Source organism: Mytilus californianus, unplaced genomic scaffold, assembly GCF_021869535.1.
Source record: "Mytilus californianus isolate M0D057914Y unplaced genomic scaffold, xbMytCali1.0.p SCAF_11, whole genome shotgun sequence".
NCBI classification, from domain to species: Eukaryota; Metazoa; Mollusca; class Bivalvia; order Mytilida; family Mytilidae; genus Mytilus; species Mytilus californianus.
The window spans coordinates 13,046,732-13,071,738 of NW_026262593.1; the positions used below are offsets into that span (position 1 = coordinate 13,046,732).

The window sequence follows — 25,007 nt, forward strand, 5'->3', positions numbered from 1 at the left end:
CATAAGTTCTAGAAAGGCATTCGAAATTGTTGTCATCCCAATTGTTGTACTGATTATCACTTCGAACGCATCAACGTCCGGATTCATTTGTATCGGGGTAGACTGGTTCCCGATCGCAATATTCAGTATGTTACACATATACCAATATTATGTGGTATGAGTGCCAAAGACAAATCAAGTGACCCTGGTAAATGGCTATTGTAAAATTTTGGGCTACCATCCCTTCCCCCAGATGAATCTATTCGCACCACCCTAACATATATGTCTTTATGGATGTCATCAAGAAAATCCAGACCGTTACTAATGTCAACAGTAGAACTTTTGAAATGCCCACGTCTGTACGCAAACCAGAGAAAGAAAAGATGGATTTCGTCAACAGTTGGCAATTACAACAAATAGAAGAGATGACATTTCAAGGAAGGAATACATCAGATGTGTAGCATATAAGTACTTGGCAAGACCAGATATATACCGGTAATTCATTGTATTCCGTTCTTAAGGATTTTAATGTTGTGCTTTTGAAACCTGTGAATAGATTTTTGAACCATGATTTGAGTGGATGTAGCAGGGTGCTTTCATCTTTGAAATTTACTTATCCTGCTCGAAATCCTAATTTTGCCGAAGTATGCATAAACGGTCAAGGCCCCCGACCCGTACTACCGCGCGCGTATTACATGGGATCCCAAGAAAATTAATATATTTGATTGACTAATATGAATGTAATACCAGTTTTCCCAGCAACTGTTGACATAACATTCGCTTGATTTCTTTTTTAATATGGAGGGTCAGCTTGTGTACACTAGATAGAGATCTGTCTCTGTTCTACTTGTTTTCGTGTTCAATCTCGTTTTCTTGTGAATTATGGTGATTGTAGATTGTTGTCAGGGTGGATTTAGGCGGTTTTAGCTACTTTTACCACAAAATATTTCTCGCCACGCTTCGCTTGGCGAGATATCTACATTACACCCACTCAAGAAGAATATTTCGATAACCCCACCCCCTCCAACGTAAAAGAATCCGCCTCTGTTCTATCGTTTTGATATTTAAAATCCTGGATATTTTAAGCAAATAAAGACACATTTATGTCATGTTTGGTTTAGGTTTACATAGAAAGATAGTTTCTATTTCACTTTTAATTATTAAAACGTTAATTACTAGCTTTTTTGATATTACAATGTTCAAGTAGAATTTCTGTAATCAAACAAAATTATATTCACAAGTTTTTTTCTTTTGGTTTTTTTTTTGGTTTTTATTTTTTCTCGCCCAATGCCCAATTAAATAATTAAATGCTTCCCTCAATTGTTTTGATATTTATATATATGTATATATATAATTTGTTTTAGATAGGAACTAAGATTTGTTTTTACAGAAGCGAACTATCAAGATTGTGGTAGGCGAGATAACTCGACCTATAAACACGATGATAAATGTATTTATAGTAGCAAATCATTAATTTCTTTATTGAATAGAGTTAGTCACGGACCAATCAAATAATGTTTTATTGAACGTGCCCAATGTGCTGAAAATGAACTTTGAAACGAACTGTTTGATTTATATTATACATTGGTTAATAAAAAGTATGCTACCCTCACAAGGAGAGCTCATTTCTGATACATGTGTTGAGTTTTATTGCATAAATAATTTATGTTCGTTTAAGTCTGGCGAATTAGAACATAAATGGTGTGACACGCAAAAATAATCTTATTTATATGTACACGTACTGTCCACAGGTAATACAATGGAAATCCAATAATTCGCATTTGGTTTCTAACGTAAACAGCGGTAAATAGCTACAATAAATGACTTTACGGTACAGGTAAAAAGGGCGACACATAAAGGTTGTTTATAAAATGTCTCAACAAAATAAAGGTAAGGAAGCCTGTTAATGATATGTATAAACAAATGGATTTATTTGCTTCAGTATTTAGTCGACGAATCGAAACTTTCAATTCTTTTCAAATGTCAACTCTACTATGCCCTAATGACTTAAACGGTTTTGAATTCATAATGACACATATAAAGATCATAAACTTTAAAATGTCATTCGAATGGGCATTGCTTACAATTCATAACTTTCCAATTGTGCATGGCATGCATTTAACTTGCATATTATATATCCTTCATTACAGTGACATGTTTGATAGTGTTTTTAAATGATCTTTGATGTGTTATGCACAATTATTTCATTAGGGCAAATGCATACAGCCAGTGCAGTTTTTTTTAAAAAGGGGGGGGGGGGGGGGGTAGAGGGCGTACGCACCTTCTTTTGTCGGTTAAAACCGTTTTCAGCTCCGCCCTGCTTTATATTTTTTTAAATTTTAATTACGCCACTTTTCCTCTCTCTGATAAACCCCTGCAGTGTATCTATTTATGTTGGCTCATTAGGCTAGAACCTATACTTTCCTCGGTTTGCCTTCTCATTGATGTATACATATCTTTCATCTCATTTTATTTACATGTCAGGAATATAATGCACAAAACCAAATCATTATATAGCATTAAATACATCATTAAAATGTTATATGCAAACATGCCATATGAGTAACTATGCTGGGGATAAAGTAAATCGTCTTATTGTCTTCAATATGATGTAAACTCATCATAGATAACAGGATTAAAATTTTGTACGCCAGAAGCGCGATTCATCTACAAAAGTACGAAATTGAAGACCATTAAGGACCCAATTCTAGTTTTATTTTATCAAATAAAATGATTGCATGAGAGTTTTACCGTTGTTTTATTGACATTTTATGAATTTTGCTTTTTTTTACTATAACTTGTTAACTGATGGTCCGAAACAGATTGCCAATTTATGTGCACACGGCCGATTCTGCATAGTAATTGTATGCATGAGGAGTCAACCTTTTAAATTAAAGACAAATGAAAATAAGCATGACCTTTGTTTCACTCTACCAGTGTCTATACTAAATTCTAAGTAAACACGCAGTGTGAATAAAAGTGAAAAGCTTTTATTTCCTCGACCTTTCGAAAAAAACGTTCCTTCGGTGTTTGTTGTTTGACTTTCAAATATTTTGGCCACGAGCATCACTAAGAAGACATTATAAATTGTCAAAATGCGCAGCTGGTTAATTAAAACTGGTACCGTTAATGTTATTAAACATTTTGTAAAAAAAGTCGTATTTGTGCTGATTTTTTTTAAAATGTGTCACATGTTAAACTGTTCGCCAAGATAAAAAAAAGTCGTCTCTCTGAAAAATTAAGTAATATTGTATTTATAGTGTTTACGTTAGTTGGAAACAGCTTTATTGCTATCACCCTCAATTAAGTTTTCAAACGTAAATTTTTAAATCATGTTGACGTATTATATTACACAAAATTTGCATCGTCATTTTTCCTGCGAAATATCTATTTTACCATAATATATTTTCAAAACAATGAAAGATTTTAATCAATCTGTCCTCATATCCGGGCCGCGAAATATCTTTCTTTACCATATATATGAAAAATAATAAATTTGTCCAATCTTTTTTCTATTTATTCCACATCCAGCATAAAAACCATGAATTTCTATTTGTAACTATACTATGTAGTCTGTAACATGAATTAAAACCTTATTCATTTTTGTATGTATAATGCAAATGTTTGTGAAGCTTCCTTATAATTCCAACCGGTATCCTTGATAAGTCTTGGAATCAGGTTTACGACCCCTTTATTTCCTTACAATTTAATATCAATAGATGATTTATCAAGGGTGTTGATAGTGATCAACCCAAGCAAAATATCCGCTTATTTATTGTTCAAACCGGTATTGTTTTTTTTTTCTGTAAGGAATGTACAGGAGCATGCTATTTATACTAGATATATAATAAAGTGGGAAATATATCATCGTGAAAAATGAAGAGATGTGTTACGTTGGTGTGTGGTACCTCATGGAAAAGATAAAATGTATGTCACGTGTCTTTAATAGGTTTGTTACGCGCACGTGTGGCTCTTGAAGGATATCATTAAAATTTTTGGCTTCATCATTGAACATGATCGTTTTACATATTTTTGTCATTCTTAAGTTAAGCACATCTGATCATTCCAGTATTTAACTTTGGTGATTAAATCATAGTTAAATATATAGGTCTTGTATTTTATGAATAGGTATATTCACAGTGATTTTTATTTGAACAAGGTATTTAATAGTCAATTCGTTGAATAGGGAGTATTTGGAAATAGACCACATGCCGGAATACTGTAATAGATTAAATCAAATTGCACCGCTTCGAGATTTTGAATCTTCAAAAATATAATAATCTGATTCAGACTAATTTTTCTTAAAAAAAATCGGACCTTGGAAAAAAAACTAAACAAAAAATAAAATATATCAATAAAACTGAATGATAGCCTTTACATCTGTTGTTGAAATCCAGTTAGTGACTTTGAATTGACTTTGTTTTTGTTCTGTATGTTTATATAAAAATAAGAAGATGTGGTATGATTGACAATGAGACAACTCTCCACAAGAAACGAAATGACACAGAAATTAACAACTATAGGTCACCGTACGACCTTCAACAATTAGTAAAACCTTTACTTCATTTTGTTTTCTCAACGAATACACATAAACGAGTTACATGATTACATTGAAACTTCTGCAGATATCCTAAGACTCCTAAGTACTTATAGGTTTTGCCCATCTGAATATATGCATTTTATCTAAAATATCTTAAAGTGTGTTTCCAATGGTAAATCGCGGATCCTTTAAAAAGGATATTCGTTCTGTATTCGTCAACCCCTCCAAAACAACTGCTTTGATTTCAGCGACTTACACAAATCTCGTTTACATAGTGCCATGGTGTAACTCCTCCTATTCGGTATTTTATTTGAATGATTTCTACAGTTCCGAAACCAAAACGTGAATTGTACAAATTGGCAGAGTATACGAATTTTACGACCTGTTTTAAAATTGTTTTTGAGTAAGAATCATGGATCTTTATTTTTTTGTATTATAATTTTTATACGTCGTATATATTTCAATCGTTGTAACTACAATCCCGTCCTCCGTCTCTCCCATGCAGAATGAGACCTACCGAATTAGACTTATCACCGGATTTGTACTTACATGAGCAACACGACGGGTGCCACATGTGGAGCAAGATATGCTTACCATTCCGGAGCAAATGAGATCACCTCCGGTTTTTGGTTAGGGTTCGTGTTGCTCAGTCTTTAGTTTTCTATTTTGTGTTTTGAATACTGTTGTTGGTCTTTTGGTCTTTGTTTTTTTTTTGTCATGGCATTATCAGTTTATTTTTTCGACTTATGAGTTTGAATGTCCCTTTGGTATCTTTCGCCTCTCTTTTAAGACATCCTGGTAATGTTGGGATAATTCAAATTTATTAAAGATGTAGTCTGATTCATGCACAATGTTCCTAAATAATGCATCACACGATGTATGATGCAAATGTCCATAGTTATTTACTGTGAATAAATTATGAATATGAAAATAAGCAGATGTGGTATGATAATGAATACATTACTATGAAGATAATTGTTTTACATTTTAAAATCTTGAAGCCCGATTGTCATAAAACGGCATCACGATTTAGTTATATATTATACTGATAAATTATGATGACGACGACAACGACGCTGATGATGATGATAAGGTTGGACATTCAGTAATATTTTTTTCTTCCTTTCTTTTTTTTTTAGTAAATCCTGTGGATGGACAACCGCCAGCCTATGGAATGCAACCAGGCTATGGAAACCAACCTGGCCCTCCACCAGGTAATTGTTTTGTGAGAAGGAAATTTTATTTGACATCAAGGTCAAAGACGCATATACAACTACCTTTTTTAAAATGTTTGTTACGTTCTGTTAAAAAATTAAACTTTTCAATAGGTAATCAAAGCATACTCAGTGCACGCAAACCTGCCGATTGCCATTCTGAAAATTCGTAGATAGATTTCATCAAAATCAAAGAGCGTGACATTGTTTCAAAGTGTTCCATGTAATATCTTTTTTTATAAAAATAATTCATCAATATAATGTGTGGAATAGTTATACATAGAAAACCTGAATATTCCCTGTTTAGATGTTTGTATTTGTGATTTTCATGTGATTCTATAGTATGTACCAAACCAGGAATATAACAGTTGTTTTCCATTCGTTTAATGTGTTTGAGTTTTTGATTTTGCTATTTGATAAGGGACTTCCCGTTTTGAATTTTCCTTGGAGTTCGGTATTTTTGTTATTTTACTTTTTGTTTCGAAATAGTAATGTACTGCAAATTCTATTGATTGATGAACTAATTTAACAGTGTCATATTTGATTTGTTGAATTTTGTCTCGTCAAAGAAGCACGAAATATATGTAACGCATACATGTACTATATATTTCCCCTTAAATCTATTGACCGAAATTTGTTTAATACATTTTTAGTATTGCGAAACAGGAATATAATAATCAGACCGATGCATATTTTTTTCTGAGTCTCTTTAAATATATCGATTTCCGATAAAAAAATACGGCAAATAAAGCACTTTAGACGTCACAATGTAACAAATTATACATGTATTGGCAAATTGTAAGAATTTGACAGACTGAGCGCATTTAAATTTTTAAAAAGTTGATTAAATACCGTATTGTTTGTATTAAATGTATTGTACTACAAACAGGTAATGCAATGATAGAGGTAATTTGAAGAGAAAGGCCAGATATAGTATTGGTCTTGTGTCAACAGTGAACGTTAAATATATTATACCTATAGAGGTCACTTGATTGACAACATGATATATACATTACAGAATGTTTGAACTTAAACGAAATAATAATATAATAGCAGTAAAGGTAATTTGAAGAAGTTTATCGAGGTGTTAACTCGGTCAACTCATTCGTGAGATTAATATAAAACGAAGTACTTAATATAGATTTGTCAGTGAAAGGATGAGTTTGAACATAAATAAGCTCTTTTGATTAAAACAAACACAATTTTTAAACAAACAAAAAATAATACGAAGAGCCTAGTAAGCTAAGTATAGTCAGAGATCGAAAGTGTTTTACACCCGTGAAATAACATGCATTGCTTACAATTCCATTTCATCTTGTTGTATATTTTCATGTTTTATCAGCATCGCAGCATAAATGTTAAGAAATCTAAATATGCTGTGTTCATCAAAATGATAATTTGTCAATACTGCGATTGTTATCTTGTAAAAAATAATGTTAGATCTGTGAGTCAAGCCATAGTTGACCTTACTAGGCAATAGCTGTGGCTATCTCAGCTAGCTTCCTGTAGTATTTTGACCCTATTTTTTGCTGTTATTATATTTTTGTTTGTACGGCAATTTCTTTTCGGGAGAGTCGGGTATTGGTGGTTGTACTGTCTGTTTTTCTGTCAAATATTTTTAGCAATTCCTTTTTATCCGTTTTATGTATTACTGTCGTAATTCAAACAATTTATAACTTCTGTATAGATATAGGAAGATGTGGTATGAGTGCCAATGAGACAACTCTCCATCCAAGTTACAATTTATAAAAGTAAACCATTATAGGTCAAGGTGCGGCCTTCAACACGGAGCATTGGCTCACACCGAACAGCAAGCTATAAAGGGACCCAAAAAATTACTAGTATAAAACCATTCAAACGGAAAAATCAACGGTCTAATCTATATAAAAACGAGAAAAGAGAAACGCGTATGAACTACATAAACAGACGACAACTACTGTAATCAGATTCCTGACTTAGGACAGGTACAAACATTTGCAGCGGGATTAAACGTTTTAATGGTACCAAACCTTCTCCCTTTTCTGAAACAATAGTATAACATCACAACATAGAAAAACACACTATAAAATATCAATTGGAAGGCTGAACTCAATCAAAAAACGTAAATTAACACACAATGAACTAATAAATTTGACCTGTGACACCTGAATGCAAATACACAGTTAATAAAAAATTACAAGGGATAAATAATTAAAGTCAAAAGTAAATAAACAGGTTTAAACAAAGTTAAAGTATGATATCACTGTGAAATTTCAAACAATTTTTAGAAAATCATCACTTTTGAAGAAACCTGCGTCATATTATACACAGGTAAATGAAAATAATTTTGTTGTTAAGTATATAGTCTACATTTTTAACAATGCAAGAAAAATAAAGAAATTTGCCGACTTGGTAACCTACCCACATAAAGGTTTTTCCAGAGAACCGTTTAATATAAACTGTATGCAATGATTTTTAATAACGCTTCAATGAAACAATATTTGACTAAAACAAACAAGTAATGTTTAAACAAACACAAAATAACACGAAAAGCCTAGTAAGTTAAATATAGTCAGAGATCAAAAGTTTTTAACACCTGTCGGATATTGCGCTATTTATATCCTTTAGAAATGTCAAAAACTTCAGGTTCGATTTTGATAACAGTTTAACCGTTAAACTCATAATTTTTTGCAGTTTTGATGAAATATCATTATGACGTGTCATTACAGAGAAAACATGATTTAATAACCAATTTTCGACCGGGATGAATGGCGGGAAAAGAGGGTATATTGGATCGGGACAAAAATGTAGCGTTAACACTTGCCACATACGGACTCCTCAAAGTGTTGTTGCTAGGTTAACGTACAGAGAGCCTGACACTCTATCGGATTTAAATGCTCCATTCTGACCGGATGTGATTGCGAATTTATACATCCCGCACAGAAAACGGAAGACCCACTCTTGCAAGCTTTTTACTGTCGGTCGGAAGAAGGATGACCATATTTCTATTCCCCAGTCAAACCTTGCTGTATGTTTTTATCTGAAATATATAAAGTGTAATTTTCGAGGTGTGAAATACGTTTGACCTCTGACTGCTGAACTAATATGAATATCACACCCTTTCCCTTGCCTTTTCCTGTTTCAAACAATCTAACTTTCAGAAATGAATCATGCATCATATATATTGGTTCTATTAATTTACAACTGCATAAAGTTAATATCAACTTTACAAAAGAAAAGAGTTTTCATTTAAATTTGATTGATTACGCCAACATAAAACCTTTGTAAATTTCTTTTTTAATAATGTGAAAAGAGGCGGAATTATTCAATCCATATATAGTTTTATTTGAGAGAGCTCGAAAATTCCAGATTCACAATTTTATAAAAAAGGAATAATTTAAATTATTTTAAAAGTAAAAACATACTTTTGGAACACAATTGCAGCGATTCTTCTTTGGTTCTCTATTTACATATAACCAGGCAGTACTGTTGCCTATAATTGCTTACATCCGAACTTACATTTGATTTGAAATCAGGTGGATAGTTGTTTCATTGGTAATCATATTATATCTCCTTATTTTTATATTCTTAGAAAACATATGAGTTAAACTTGTTTTTAGGTTTAGCGAACGTTCAACAGCAATGGGCTCCAGCTGTACAAAGTATGCCAGGATGTCCTCCAGGTTTAGAATACCTGACAACATTAGATCAAGTTTTAATCAAACAACAAATTGAGCTTTTAGAAGGTAAATCTCTCTCTCTTTCTCTTTCTCAAGACTTTTGAATATGTACGGTAACCTTTAGTTGTTAACTTCTATGTCACTTGGTCTCTGGTGGAGAGTTGTCTCATTGGCAATTATACCACATCTCCTTATTTTTATATTGAAACTACAATGAAATTTGATAGATTTGTTATTTTCTTTTTCTTATTTCCATTAATAAAAAATCCAGTTCAATTTAGACCTAGTTACGCTGTCAGCATGACTGTTTCTTAAAAATTTGGCAAAAAACTTATGGAAATTAAACTGTAGATATTTCTGGGTATGAACATCGTATACTTATCTTTTAAAAACTTAAACTTGAATACGTAAAGCATAAAATGTCTACTACCAGTAATAAACCTCACATAGCTCGTTATGTAGAATGATTTTCCTAATTCAATTTAACCACGCTATTATAATGTAAAGGGTGCACGAAAACAATTTCTTATTCAATAAAAGAATCGACTGTAGAACTCTTCAAACAATTGATTCTGTTAATACTGGAGTTTAGAGTTAATTCCAGCGATAGAAAAATAAGATGTGGTATGATTGCTAATAAGACAAAGCTGCACCAGAGACCATATGACGTAATCAGCAAATAGGTCACCGTACGGTCTTCAATAATGAGCAAAACCAACACAGCATAGCAAGCTATAAAAAGTCCCGAAATAACAATGTAAAACAATTCAAACTACAAAACTAACATCCTGATGTATGTACAAAACAATAAACGAAAACAAATATTATATACAGCAACAAACGACAACTACTATACAGGCTCCTGACTAGGGACAGGCACATGCAGAATATGGCGGGGTAAACTTGTTAGTAAGCGTCCAACCCTCCCCTAGACATGGAAAAGTGGTGCAACAGAACAACACAAGAGCAAACTGTACAAAACAATAAACGAAAAACAAATATGATAAACAGTATGTATATATAGTTCTTTTCTTTTTATTGTAGCATTTACAGGCTGGGAACAAAACAACAAATACAAAATAATGAACAATCAAGGACAACAGGTTTATTTTGCAGCGGAAGGTAAGCTATAAAATGTCTTAGATATTGTGTTTGATATTGAACTGGGGAAAAAGACTGTATACAATATGCAAAGATAAAAACAGACGGTGCATACAATAAGCAAGGATGAAAAAAGACCGCGCATACAATATGCAAAGATAAAAACAGACTGTGCATACAATATGCAAAGATAAAAACAGACTGTGCATACAATATGCAAAGATAAAAACAGACTGTGCATACAATATGCAAAGATAAAAACAGACTGTGCATACAATATGTAAAGATAAACACAGACTGTGCATACAATATGCAAGGGTGAAAGAAGACTGTGCATACAATATGCAAAGATAAAAACAGACTGTGCATACAATATGCAAGGGTGAAAAAAGACTGTGTATACAATATGCAAAGATAAAAACAGACTGTGCATACAATATGCAAAGATAAAAACATACTGTGCATACAATATGCAAAGATAAAAAAGACTGTGCATACAATATGCAAAGATAAAAACAGACTGTGCATACAATATGCAAAGGTTTAAGTTCAAAGTTTATGTTTTCCTTTGTATTATTTATATACATGATCTATCACAAATAGATACACGAATATGAAGTAAGCTTCTGGGGAAAACAATCAATACGTACCTGTATTACTCCCGAGTTATTACGATTATATAATAGGATGTTTGATTTGTCCTTTACTTTTGGCTTCCGCTATTAGTATAATGAGCTTTCTTTAAGAAATGACAGTTTAGTTTTCTCCCAAAGACTTAGACGTTAAAGACGCTCTTGAAACAACATCTAATCTGATAGAGCTTATACATTTTCTGTATTGCCACAAAAGACATTTTGATCTATCGAATGGTTATGTTTTGTTTGCCAATAGTAAAAGTGTATTCGATTATGTTGGATTTATAATGTAGTTTTGGTGTTATGGAAGAACAGATATTTAATTACCAACACTTTTGCATAAATAAGTTAACATATTCAACATGGTTGTCTGTACACTCGTCTTAAAAATTATTAAAATATGTGAATCATATATAGTTTGAAATGGTAAGGACAGCAAACAAAGAGTTTTATAAAAAAAAATGATATTGAAAATATTTGTTAGACATGTTTTCGTAGTACGAAATTTGCATACAAAACCGCTACATTATCTGTATTTTTGTAAAATTTATATTGATAACAGGAATTTTATAAAATCAGCACTTATTTTACAATATTCGGAATCAGTTATTCAACTGATTTGGTGCAGCTAGTATTTTGGTTTTGAAAGTAAAATACAATGACTTTCACTTTTTTTTTTTCATAAAAGCAAACATTTACGTTAATTATTGAAATATATATATGATGTATGTATGTCTATTATCTCTAAATGTTTACATAGCTAAGAACTGTCCAAAACAAACAACGCATCTTTAAACAAATCTCACTTTATTACCGTCATTACAACGTTTACAGCACGGACATTTGAATGGGTCAAAAATTTACTACATTTTATCACAAATATACAGATTTATCGTGGAAGTATGATTCCACATACAGGAATTTTATTTAAAAAAAGAGGGGTTGTACAGTCTTTTTATTTATAAAACTAGCAATTTTAGGAATTGTCCTACACAACTGTCTCATTAATAAACTTATTATTAGATAGTTATGATACTGTTGATCAATCCCTATGTCCCATTAATGTTAGGATAAATATCAAGTCGCTAATTATAGTTTGAAGCAATACTAATTTTTTTTTCTGTAAATTTTGTTTTTAGCATTAAACAATATCCTGGCCTCATGGAACCTTGCTGTGTGAAAAGGAAAAGCATCTTGCCAAGTTAATTTCACGTTTAGATATATACTGATGATGTCCTGTCACTCAATGACATTTAAGCGAATGCTTGCACCTCATCTATTCCCTTGAACTTCAAATTAAAGATACGTCTGAAACTAGAAGGTCTGTTTCATATCTGTTCCTGAAATTGACTTAGATTGCAACTTCAAAGTATGATCAATGACAAAAGTGACTATTCAAGGTTTTACATTGTGATCTTCCCATTTCTAAGTAGTAACATGCCCTCTGTCCTATGGTATTGTCTAAACCTATCCCAATTGATACTTTTCGTACGTGCATGTTCACATTATATGGACTTCATTAAGGATGTTCGCTCCTCTTGTTTTTGACTTTTTTGTCAGATATTCGGAATCCTCTAGTTTTATCCATGTAGTACCAATGAAAAAAATTCCCACTAACCCTCACTTTTCTGTTCATATTTTTATTACATATAGTTTAACTTGTAATTTATGAAAATCTTATAAAATCCTTGTTATTTTTTCATAGTGTTTGAAAGAAAAAAGGTGCCAATGTTAAATGTATGAACAATCTAGAGAGAATCATTTCCCGCCAAATTTTCAATTGATTATATCTCAAAAACAAAATCTCGGACCTATCATTTTTTTCTGCTTTTTAAGTTCAGTTATTTATATACTATCGATTTATAACAGTCGATTAAAAAGTTAGTTATTTTTAAAAGCGAACATCCTTAAGAGGACGTGCTTTGGTCAACACTTATGTTTTTGTTTTTTTTAACAAATTTAAACATCGGACAACTACTGTTAATTTAAACCCATATATTTTCGGTTGGTATTCAATTCATACAAATACCGATTTTTTATTGGCGTATGCGAATTACTTCATGCCTTCATAAATTTCCAATTCTGTATGGAAGCAGCCCAAGAATTATAAACCTAACCCTTCTAATTAACAGCACTACTTTTACTCATTGTTCGTGTACTTTGTATTAATGGTAATGTCTGAACAAACATGGTTGTAAATTTGAAATTGACATTATATATTGTAAATATAAATGATCAATTGAAATTTGTAACAATAATAAGTTAGTATCCTATTATATACACGACTTATAATTATTGACATTGATTAATATTTTATAAGATATCAACTTTGAAACCAACCTTTTCCTTTTGCAAATTTCAGCTTTATGACGTATTATTGATTTCACGTGGTACCGTATTATATTGCTCTCATCTCTCTAGACAATGTCTGCCGAAGATTTGTGTTTAAAGTTTTACTTTAAGATTCAAAATGTTAATAACATATTATATATTTCATTTCAAAGGTCTGTATGTATAAGAATTGCATGCTCTTTTTTAATAGGCGAAATGAAAGCAAGTGACGATCACATTTTAGCGCTTCATGCAAAATGTGAAAGTCACTTGCTTTCATTTTGTTATAAATTTTCCAAAATAACAGCATTCAATTTTATAATGAAACAACGAAGAGAAGCATTCAATACTTCAAGCTACAAAAATCTTTAATGATTTATATACATTTTATATTTTAAGTATACTCTGTTGTTGTATATCAAGAATTGAACCACTCTATTGCCTATGTTGTAAATTAGTGTCAAAATTTGGGGTTTACTTTGCAAATACAACTTCACAATATTGTAAATAACTAAATGATGTAATGAATATCAATAATTATAGAAAATATTGAAGAATCTATTTGGTGTTTTGCATTCTAATTTCAAGAATTTCTTACCAGAGATCAGCCCTGATTTTTGGTGGGGTTCGTGTAGCTTTCTATGTTTTGTTTTGTATACTGTTGTTTGTCTTTTGGTCGTTTTTCGGTTTTTGCCATGGCATTGTCAGTTTATTTTCGACTTATGAGTTTGAATGTCCCTTCGGTATCTTTTGCCTCTTTTTTACAACTCCCCCTTTTAATGATTTGAATAAAAGAAGTTTATGTTCACAGATTAAGTTAATATTGTATATGTTTTCAGATACAGACATGTGTATGAGACAATGTTGTGGGCCTCAAAGAAGTTTTGTGATACACATCACAGACAACATGAATCAGGTAAGAAGTACCAAAAGCAGACCGACGTAAAGCCTTTGTTAATGTCAAACACCTGAAAGCTTTATATCCGCCATTAATGGATAATAGACGTTCCTTTAAATTTTGACGTCACAAGTCTAAATATTTGACGACACAGGACAAGAGTGTTTCATGTGTGACGTCAATGGTTTTAGTGTCGCAAAATCTCTGCACAAATATATCAGGTCAAGTGTCACAAAATGCTTTATTAATAGATCGTAATCTATGACTTTGCGGTTGATTGTCACTAGACGCAAAGCAAGCAAAAATCAATCATTACGTTCTTAGCAATAAAAGAAAAGCTCCACATTTGGTGGTTTATGACTTTAAAAAAAATTTTTTTTGACAGGAAGTTATTCGTCTGTCAAGGGACTTTAAATGTTGTGCAGGATGTTGCTGGTGTGCAAACGCTGAGGCATGCGCACACGAGGTAATGATAGAAGCTCCTGTTGGACAGGTAGTTGGATACGCAAGACAAGAGTAAGTAAAGTAATATACGTTGCATGCTGAACCCGGACAAGGAGTCTTCAGCCTCCGTAAATCTTCAACCACAATCTTTACAATTTAAAAAAAACGTATGGTTTTTCTACGCTTTAAACTATTATTCCCCATACCAAATGTAAAGATCGGCTGCATCGTCTTATTAAACAGTTTTTTTCGACAAAAATGGAAACGTACCTACAAATTCCTTGTTTTAGGTCAAGAAACTTACTTTTTGAAAAACCACACTGATTTCCACATCAAATACACCGAAGATGATATCATTAAAACCCTAGACTTTTTGATCGATTTATGAGTTTATATTCAGCAGACAGTCGGTATTCCAATCACATTACTCAGTCACGTCTCAGTCATTACAACTGAACGGACGTGCTGGGTCAGCTCTCCTTTACCCGCTATCTTCGATGAGGGTTTACTGTTAGATGGATCAACGACTTACTACTTTCGATGACAGAAACCAATCCAACGCTGTACAGACTACGTTAGGCTATAATCCGTGTAGGGCTAATTCCCGCGTCAACATACACTCCAAAACCCATTATGGATGGGGGAGTGGTATGCCGAGTGACGTCCGAGGGCTGTATCCTAGGTGTTAGATGATGGACCACCATTTCACTGTCTCACAACTTTGGTCCTGATAATGCTTCCTGTCATCGTTAATACTACGTCCGAGACTCATCTACCAGTACTCCATCATCGAGGTTAGCGGGCTGCCAAGCTGACCAATCTGGCCCTGAAAGCAGCCGTTGTGAAGACATAACATCAAAATAGTCAACAAAAGAAAAACCAAAACAACTCACAAAACCAAGATGGCGGCCTACCAAAATGGCGTCCTCCACCTGTTCCTGACCGATGGCACAAAATTATTTAAACGCTCACCAAACGCCTTCGGGCACCGAGCCGACCGTGCGAGGGATGTATATCCAGTCAAGGTCGTTAAAAACTTCCATTTGTTTGTATTCCAATAGGCACTCATTGTGCACCATTACCGGCCGACTTGTTTTTCTACTCATATGAAGCAGATTTTATACAGAACCTTTCTGACTCTCGTACATGTTCACACTATTCGAACTTCATCAAGAGGGTTGTGCTCCTTACACAAATACTGCCCCAACAGAGTAATTAGGAGGAAAAACTGAAATAGCAACTGCATACGTTTTACGATTAACATCACGATTGTTTCACTGATACGATTTGATAATGTCTCAACTCACTAGCGACATGATTTCGCAGTCTCGGACCTATAGACACTAGTATAGTTGTCTGATCTGTATTTTTTTCGAAAGTGTCCTATTCCGGATTGTGACATTTTGCATGGCAAGTGATGCGTACACATGTAGAAGGAGATGCTAACCCTAGCGAAGCGCCCAGTCTCGGTCCGTTGGTAGTTCATGCGATTCCCTCAGTTTTGGTTTGTTACCTTGGTTTGTCTCTCTCTCAAACTAGTAGTCAGCACTGTCATCAATTTTCATTGATATGATCATATTTATAAATTAACTGTTCACAAAATTTGAATTGTTCGAAATACTAAGGCTTTTCTATCCCAGGAATATATTACCATAACAGTATTTTTGGCGAAACCATTCGTTTTCTCAATGCTCTTCAACTTTATACTTTATTTGGAATTCTAACTTATTTGATTCGAGCGTCACTGGTTTGTCTTTAATAGACGGAATGCGCGTTTGGTGTTCACAAAATTATAAACCTGGCATCTGTGATGAGTTTTTTCCATCGATTTACGCCTTATTTTTGCATGCAAGTATAAAAGTATAAAACCCGATGCAAACACTAAAAAGATATCATAAACGTACAGAACTCAAAACAATAACCTGGACAATATCCAGATATGTGCACGAGGAAGATAAATTCCTTTTTTCTAAGATTTATCTTCCTCCAACTATGTTATAATGTTTATCTCAGGGAAAAAATCTATTATTGCATCGTTATTGTTAATACATTTTCTAGATTGTATATGCATCTGTCTTTATTTTATTGATCAGCCATTGAGCTGCAAAACAAAAATGAAAATAACACCTTCTAAATTTCATTCGTCCGAAGCGCTTTTCAAAGTTAGACTATAGATAAATTCTAACAATTTCATCACATTTAATCCGCAGAATATTTTGACCAAAATGACATTATTGAAACTATTCATATATAAATTGAATCACCACACAATGGACAAACTCAACTGTGATGTGAACGAAACAAAACCAAATGTATGATGCTGATTACATTTCTAAATCTGTTTCAAATATTTAAAGCTAATACCACCCTAAAATCGTTCTTAAACGCACGTGGGTTCTTATTGATGATGATATAACTGAGATACTTTATATAATCTAATATTTTGATCTTATTTGATTTGTATTATCTACATGTTCTTTTTGTTTATAAATAGGTACAGTAGTTGGTCGCCGAATTTCACGTTGAGAGATGCTGAACGAAATCCAATTTTAAGAATTCATGGTCCATGTTGTGTTCTCAATATGCCATGCTGTGAAGATACATTTAATGTAAGCTGACTGTACACATTGTTTATTGGAATAACCTTAGAATTTAAATGTGTTTACCAAGAAATAGGAAACAATATCTAAAGTAAAGGCGCGTATACTAAATGGCACTAGTTCTATTTGGTTTACTTCTACAAAAAATTTCATATATGAAAAACCATCAATTCATTTAAATTTTTTTTTTAATATTAATAGAATTAGACAAATACATGTTTTTCTTTTGACAAATCTTTATCAGTTTATGATTAAAAAAAAGATACAGGCTGGCAATTAAAAACTACAAGTCGACTACAAACAGGCAAAATCATAGCCAAAAGAAAAAGACTGACAACAGCCCACAAATGACATACAACAGCCCACAAAAGACGTGCAACAGCCCACAAAAGAAATACAACAGCCCACAAACATACGACACAGATTACCAAAGATGTAATTTTAATACCGAAAGTGAACGCAGTATAAGTAAGCAGTTCCTGCTCCACTAGTGACACCCGTTGCATTACTCAAATTCCTATGTTATGTAACGGATAACCGATGAATTGTTCTGAATAGCTAATCGTTTAATCGTTGTATGAATAATGTCAGTATTCTTGATCTTTTCCTTCAACAATTAATTAATGTGAAATGTAGATTATTGATCTGTATTAAAACAATTCGTAGTGGTTGCAAACGTAAATGTTTTCAATACATAATATTGATTATTGTGCACCTTTGATAAAAATTGCAATAATTCATTCAGGTATGGTCAAATGATGACACAAAAGAAGTTGGAACAATCTGCAAACAAAGAGGTTTACAAGAATTTTTTGTGGATGCTAACACATTTGGAGCAACATGTAAGCATTATATTATTGCCATTAACAAATGTACTCAAACTAATAAAATATAATAGAAGAATGGCTATTTTAGGTTGATTGCAATAGCAGTACTACATGTACAGTTTATTTCATTAAAATGTCCATGTGCAAAGTCATAAAATTGTAGAACAAATCCCAAAGGATATGATAATCGTGAAACAAGACGTGTATTCTGAATAATCTTTGTCAGGCACGCTCATGACTAAACGTATGGAAAGAAAAAATATACAAAATGTTGACAGCAGAAAGGAGATTCATTCCCTGTCGAGGCACATGGTCTCATTGAAAAAAAAAATGTTTGATTGCGTTGAACTTTTTCACTGCCACCTTCGTCTGGTCGTATCCGACTATATTAGAATCGATCCGACTAAGATGTTCTTCCTAATATGCTATCCATTCTAAACCGACAACTGATAAAAATAATTAATTCTTTACTGTTTCAAACGGATACAAATCTAACAACAATATCTGAATGATTTCGACATTTTAACAAATTAAGGCTACAGTAGTTTATCGATGTTCAAATCTCGTAAATCGACAAAGGGGAGACAAATCAAGGTAAAAACAAAAACAAACAAAAAACGGAGGGATTCACATGACCTCGAAAAAGAGCAAGATCAGGTGCGTCCACATGTCAAATCATAGTCGATGTAAAAAAAAAAAATGCGAAATCGTTCTGTTCTCTTCTATTATGTAAGATCGGATCTTAAATTTTGACCAGACAGGATTTTTGCTACATGTTTGCAAAAGTGTTTCACCTAAAGCATGGGCCTAATCGTATTTATTCTATATTGTAGTTCCACAAGACCTTGATGTGAAGGTGAAAGCAGCAATGCTTGGAGCAGTATTTTTAATTGTAAGTAAACCGACATTGCTTGTTAATTCTCTTAATTGTTTGGTTTATGTTTTTTTATCGAAATTTGATAAAGTCTCTGAAGGTAAATCGATTCATATAAAAGAAAAATTAAAAACATGCCGTTAGTTTTCTCGTTTGAATAGTTTCATATTTTTCATGTCGGGGCTTTTTTAGCTTACTATACTGCATGGATTTTTCTCACAGTTGAATGCCGTACGGTGACATATAACTGCTTACTTCAAAGTCATTTGAACTCTAATGACTAATTGTCTCATTGGTGATCATACTAAATAGCCTTAGTACAATTGAATTTATTTAATGCGCGTCTGGTGTACAAAATTATAAGTTGGGTATCTTAGATGATTTTTTTTTTCTAATCATTCCATTGTATTTAATCATACTATATAAGCTAGTACGCTTTTCTGTGGAAATAGATAAAACTGTATCGAAAGATACTTTAAAAATACAATTCCTATTCCGGAAATTGTTTTAGAGATAGGAACATACATATCTGAAACCCCATACTTATCCACAAGAATGCACAGCTATATTAGAAAACTAAAAACTTTGTGTACTCTATGTATCACGTTTGATATGAAGACCATTTGCTAATATCAATGTTTTTGCAGGACTTTATGTACTTCGAGAAATCAGGAGGACAACGTTAATATGTATATATACATTTATATCACATAATTGTATTTGAGTAAATCCATTTATCCTACACACCTATATGTGCTTTGTGTATTATGTTGGGATATTTGTATATGAGCATTTATAATTTATCATTACAAAGTTATTTCATTTTTTTAACCATCTGTATATATTTTATTTTTCTATTTGGGCTGCTTTCGTAAATTTTTTGTTTTAAAATCAGCATTTACGTGCACAATGTTATGTTTATAGTCAATTGCATTTAACGTTCGCATGTTTCATTTGATATATGTTCCTTATTATTGTATATGTGCTTGTATTGTGTTTGTAGCTAGTCAGCAGGAAACCTTACCAATTCGACCATGTGAAGCCATTTCAGTTGGTCTCACTTTATTAATATCTATGCTGCTACGGTCCGCTTATTTTCATTATTGTTTAACATCCGTTAACATGAATCAGAAATCAGTGCATGATCATTTAAGAATCCTGGTGGTTTATCTCGATATGCGGAATACTGATACTTTTGATTTAAGAGAGCTTTTTCAAATAAAATACGGAAAAAATTACGATTTGTTTGTGAAGAACACTAGCATGTGTATGCTACAGTACACATTGGAGTTCAGGAAAACCCAGAATCCTTCAAGTATAAATTGGAATACATTAAGATCCAGAACACTCCTAGTACAAATGCAATTGTAATATTTACTAGTAAAAGAAATTGAAATTATGATTTATTCTAATTAAAATTCTGAAATTTACTGGTAAAAACTTGTGATATCCAGATTTGAACTAAGATGATCCTGGATTGTACCAGAGGAATACTAAAAAAGTCACCATAAAAGAATTTTTTGATTTTCTTCACAATAAAACTTATAATCAAAAAGAAAAGAGGTAGGACTAAATTCCTATAAATCTATTTCCAAGCAGGGCATTTTTCTTAACGTCCTCATTACTAAAATTCACAGTATCATAAGTATATATCAGGTACGTTAATGTATTGATATTGAAATTCCAATTTTTACTTGGATAGTTCGGGATCCTACTGAATTCTTATTTGTACTGTAACGTGTATGTTACTTGATGTGGTTTAAAGAGAGCAACACTATGAGAATTTGCAATAGAACAAAGGGTAAAGACATTAAGATAACAAAAGTAGAGTCATTGCAATTAATGAGATAGAAACTGTTGCATTGATTAAAAGGTACTAATATCATCATCAACCTAAACAAAAAGGCGATTATGCAACACTTAGTTAATAAATGTTTTTAGATAAATGATATTTTTTATTGCTTTCATACCTTAAAACGTTTTTTTCATCAGAAACTATACAGAAATTCAAATATTTATTCTGACATTGCACATTATTCATGTTATACACACACATATATATATATATCTGTATTTTTATCTCTAAAATATTATTTTTTTATAAAACAAAATTCTGTCAATAGGTTTTTAAAGATAATGATAACTCTTCGGCGTTCCTTTGAATTTTGTAACAGCTTAATGACAAATGCATTTTCATTATATCAGATGAGATATATAAGAAACTTATCATACAAAGGTTGGCATATTGGCAAATGTTTGATATAACTTTGGCACTGTATAAAATTATCTGACGGATCTAAGTAGCAATGTTGCAAATGTAAATCAATTATGACAAATGTATTGCCTAATTGCCTAGCTTAGTAAACGAGTAAGGGTGAACATACCTTCGTTTGAATACTGTTGATTCAGAATCTTCAACACATTATGGTTATTAAATGTTGGCGATGACACATTCGTTAGCAAAATATATACCAAAACATAATTTAGTTTATTATGGAAAGAATTTACTAATCATACATATTCGATGAAGAAAAAATCATGCAGATAAAAAATTGAATATGTAGCAGCATTGTACTAGTGTTATAAAAGTTTAATTCTAACTAATTTTGAATATGTCATGTTTTCAGGACTTCATGTACTTTGAAAAATCATCAGGAGGGGGCGCAGGCTATTGAACTTATATACCTATGTGTTACAGAAGAAGAATATAGGAACTCTTCAAAAACATCTTAGCATTATATATTTTTACGGTATCATTATCTTCCATTTCTAGTCTGACTTGTTATCTTCGTGATTTTTGTTTTACAACGGACTTAGTTGTAAAATTGTTACCAGTGAATGGTTTTAATTTGCAGTCATTCCTAGTATACTTAATGTACAATTTTTTTATTTAAAGCAGATCAATTGATCTTATTTCTATTTTGTGCATAATTTCAATATTTTTAGTGCTGTGAATTATGAAGTTGCAAACGGTTTGTATGTCAAACTTATTTTTTTTACTCCTAAATGACAAGGAACCAATATCAGTGGTGCCACCCGGTAATTTTATTTTGGGGATAAATATTTGAACCAGCAGCTCATTTACAAGACTTCCATCTCTGGCAATATGTTTATGAATTTTATGAAATATCTAAGTCTGATAAATAATGTTAACGAAGATTTTAGTGTCTCATTATATGAACACAAAGCTATATATTTCTACAAGAAAATAAAATAAACATGTATGTATGTTCTCCTTTTTAAGATTGCTTTAAACGGTACAATTATAAATATCGTTTATCAGTTTTTCCGCGATGGCTTTATTTCGCGATTTATTGACGAAATGGGAATGTTAAATTTTCGCTGTGTATTATTTTTGCAAATTGATAAATTACTCGCAATACACCACTGTAGTATATATAGATGTGAAGATAACGTAAATAACATAAACTTTATTGATGGACAGAGTATCGATAACCAATAAATACGAGTATTGGAAACATTCGAGGAACGTAAATTATGTACAATACTGCATGCTTAAACTTGAAGGTTTGGATCATTTTTATGATAGTATAACAAAACATATATAAAAGCATATTAATACAAAAATCCAAGCAAAAGTGATTTATTTTATATATTTTACATTATGGATAAGCTAATCTAATTTTTATGAAAACAGAAATCAGAATAAATGTACACATTCTTGTGATCTGTCTATCATTACAAAAGACTGAATATATATTTTATTTTATTTATCTTTAAATGGAAAAGAGTTTACATTATTGAACTTGAAGACTTGATAATTAACTGTATAATGTATCAAAGGTAAAAACAGTGAACAATCTTAGAATATGGGGCAAAATTGCATTTTATTTAGCTGCCTTGAACAAAGCGAAATTTAAAGTAAATATAGTATCTTATATAGATTTTACTAGTGTAGAAGATTGGAATTTGACATTTTTAACTTGAGATAAACAATTAATAATTGAAAAGTCCAGGGTTCGGGAACATTAGGCCATTCAATGCACTATAAGATTGCTGATCTATCAGGATCGTAAGACAATGTTAATTTTTTCTTTTAAGAAGCTAAAAATTTAACCAATTTTAGATGAAGTATTTACACAAACCAAGGTGGGCACAGGAATTTTGGATATGAAATAATAAAAAAAAAACAGCCAATGAAGAGCTGAGAAAATTGATATCTTGTGAATCATAGAAATGAAAAAAAACGTACGTTGAAAATTAAAAATCTGTCAGAAATTGTTAACATGTAGAACATAGTATATGTATGCAAATTAAAGTCAACTTGTATTCAGTGTCAATTGTGCGTTCGTTACTTTGGTTGCACCTTTCTTTATACAAGAAAAGACCACACTTGGACAGTCGATTGAAAGTTAAAATGATAATAAACGCATCTTTTTTCAATACTTAAGTCATCATTTTTAATTGGTTCGTTGTTTATTTTACCTCTATGTCGTGTTTCATCTTATTAATCTGGTTCTGTATAAACTACTAAACCGTCAGATTAAGTTCATTAATATCGTTAAGTCAGGAATTACAAGAAACGTAAGTGCGTATTTCTCCACAAATTACTAAAAATAAGCTGTAACTAATTTGTTTACTTCCAAGTCAATATATGGAGACAAGTGCCATGTTCTTGAAAATGTAGAAGTGCTAGTCGAGTCAGTATTGTATACTATATGTGCCATGAGTTAACCTAACGTCTGTAAATAGTATTGTTTTCATCATTTATGATATGCATTTTTTCATGTAAGCAAACAACAAAGAGATAAGATAGACATTTATATATTTTGAATTCTATTTTTAACTAAATATTTCACTATTAAAACATAAAAAATCTAACAAGCCCTGTATAAAACCGAATCACTATTATTATAACAAACGTTGTCTCATAGCTGGAATTGCAAGAATTTCCCAAAAAGAGATATTTAGTGTAATGAAATGGAATTGACATGAAGGAACTATAACGTAAAAGTACGAGGACTATCTTGATTCGTCGTCTGGTCTCTAATTGTAACAAACCTCTGTAAATCAAATATACAATATATAACGTAGACGTTGTAATACCATTTGATCTAATATTGCATAACATTGTTGTCAATGAACAACGGTGTACACTACTTAAGTTTTACAATAAAGCAGTATTTGTTGACTTGAAAAAACTTTTTATTTGGAAATATGGGAATATCGAACATACCAACAGCCGTATGGTAAAATAAAACAATATGAATATTAGAAATGAGATATCAATATAGATAAGAAACATGGCATGTCCTTAATAACTACTACCATGAAAAGTGCGTGACTAAAACAGACTATGAGGATTATTTAATATTTATTACACTAATTATATTTTCCTTTAACAACAAAGACATACACTAAAAGTCGGAATAAAAACAATCTAATGAAATATATTATAGAAATGTATATTTACATGACATGTACATTATTTAATCCAGTTATATCATTTTTAAATTGTGAATATTAAGATGTAGCATTGTAGTATGTGTACCTTTTGTAGAAGTATTTTTTTATTAATCAGGAAAAAATTTGAAAATGAACATAAATTACAATTTTTCTTTGTGTATTGTTGAATTGTGCTCTTAACATCTGTGATAAATTTATAGTATCTTTACATGTTTTTCTAAATAAATATTTTCCTTTTTTATGCTTTATTCATTTGTGCTGTATCTCTAAAATACTCATACCATGTTGCTTTGGTCTAGGTACCTCAGCAACATTGTCATTTCGGGGCCTTTTATAGCTGACTGTGCGGTATGGGCTTTGCTCATTTTGAAGGCCGTACGGTGACCTATAGTTGTTATACCCCCGCCGTAGCGGTGGGGGCATTAAGTTTTACATTTGTTCGTCTGTACGTATGTACGTACGTCCCAACATTGGTTTC

At 31.9% G+C, this 25,007-nt stretch overlaps 1 protein-coding gene across 1 annotated transcript; it reads left to right on the top strand.

Moving 5' to 3' along the window:
- Window positions 1-1,728: 1,728 nt before the first annotated feature.
- On the top strand, window positions 1,729-24,770 carry LOC127719586 (phospholipid scramblase 1-like). The gene is made up of 10 exons (XM_052225806.1): window positions 1,729-1,869; window positions 5,659-5,733; window positions 9,333-9,458; window positions 10,437-10,514; window positions 14,299-14,375; window positions 14,743-14,873; window positions 17,296-17,410; window positions 18,147-18,243; window positions 19,062-19,120; window positions 21,730-24,770. The coding sequence occupies exons 1-10, from the start codon at window positions 1,851-1,853 to the stop codon at window positions 21,775-21,777; spliced, it is 825 nt and encodes a 274-aa protein (XP_052081766.1). The 5' UTR covers window positions 1,729-1,850; the 3' UTR covers window positions 21,778-24,770.
- Window positions 24,771-25,007: the final 237 nt, after the last annotated feature.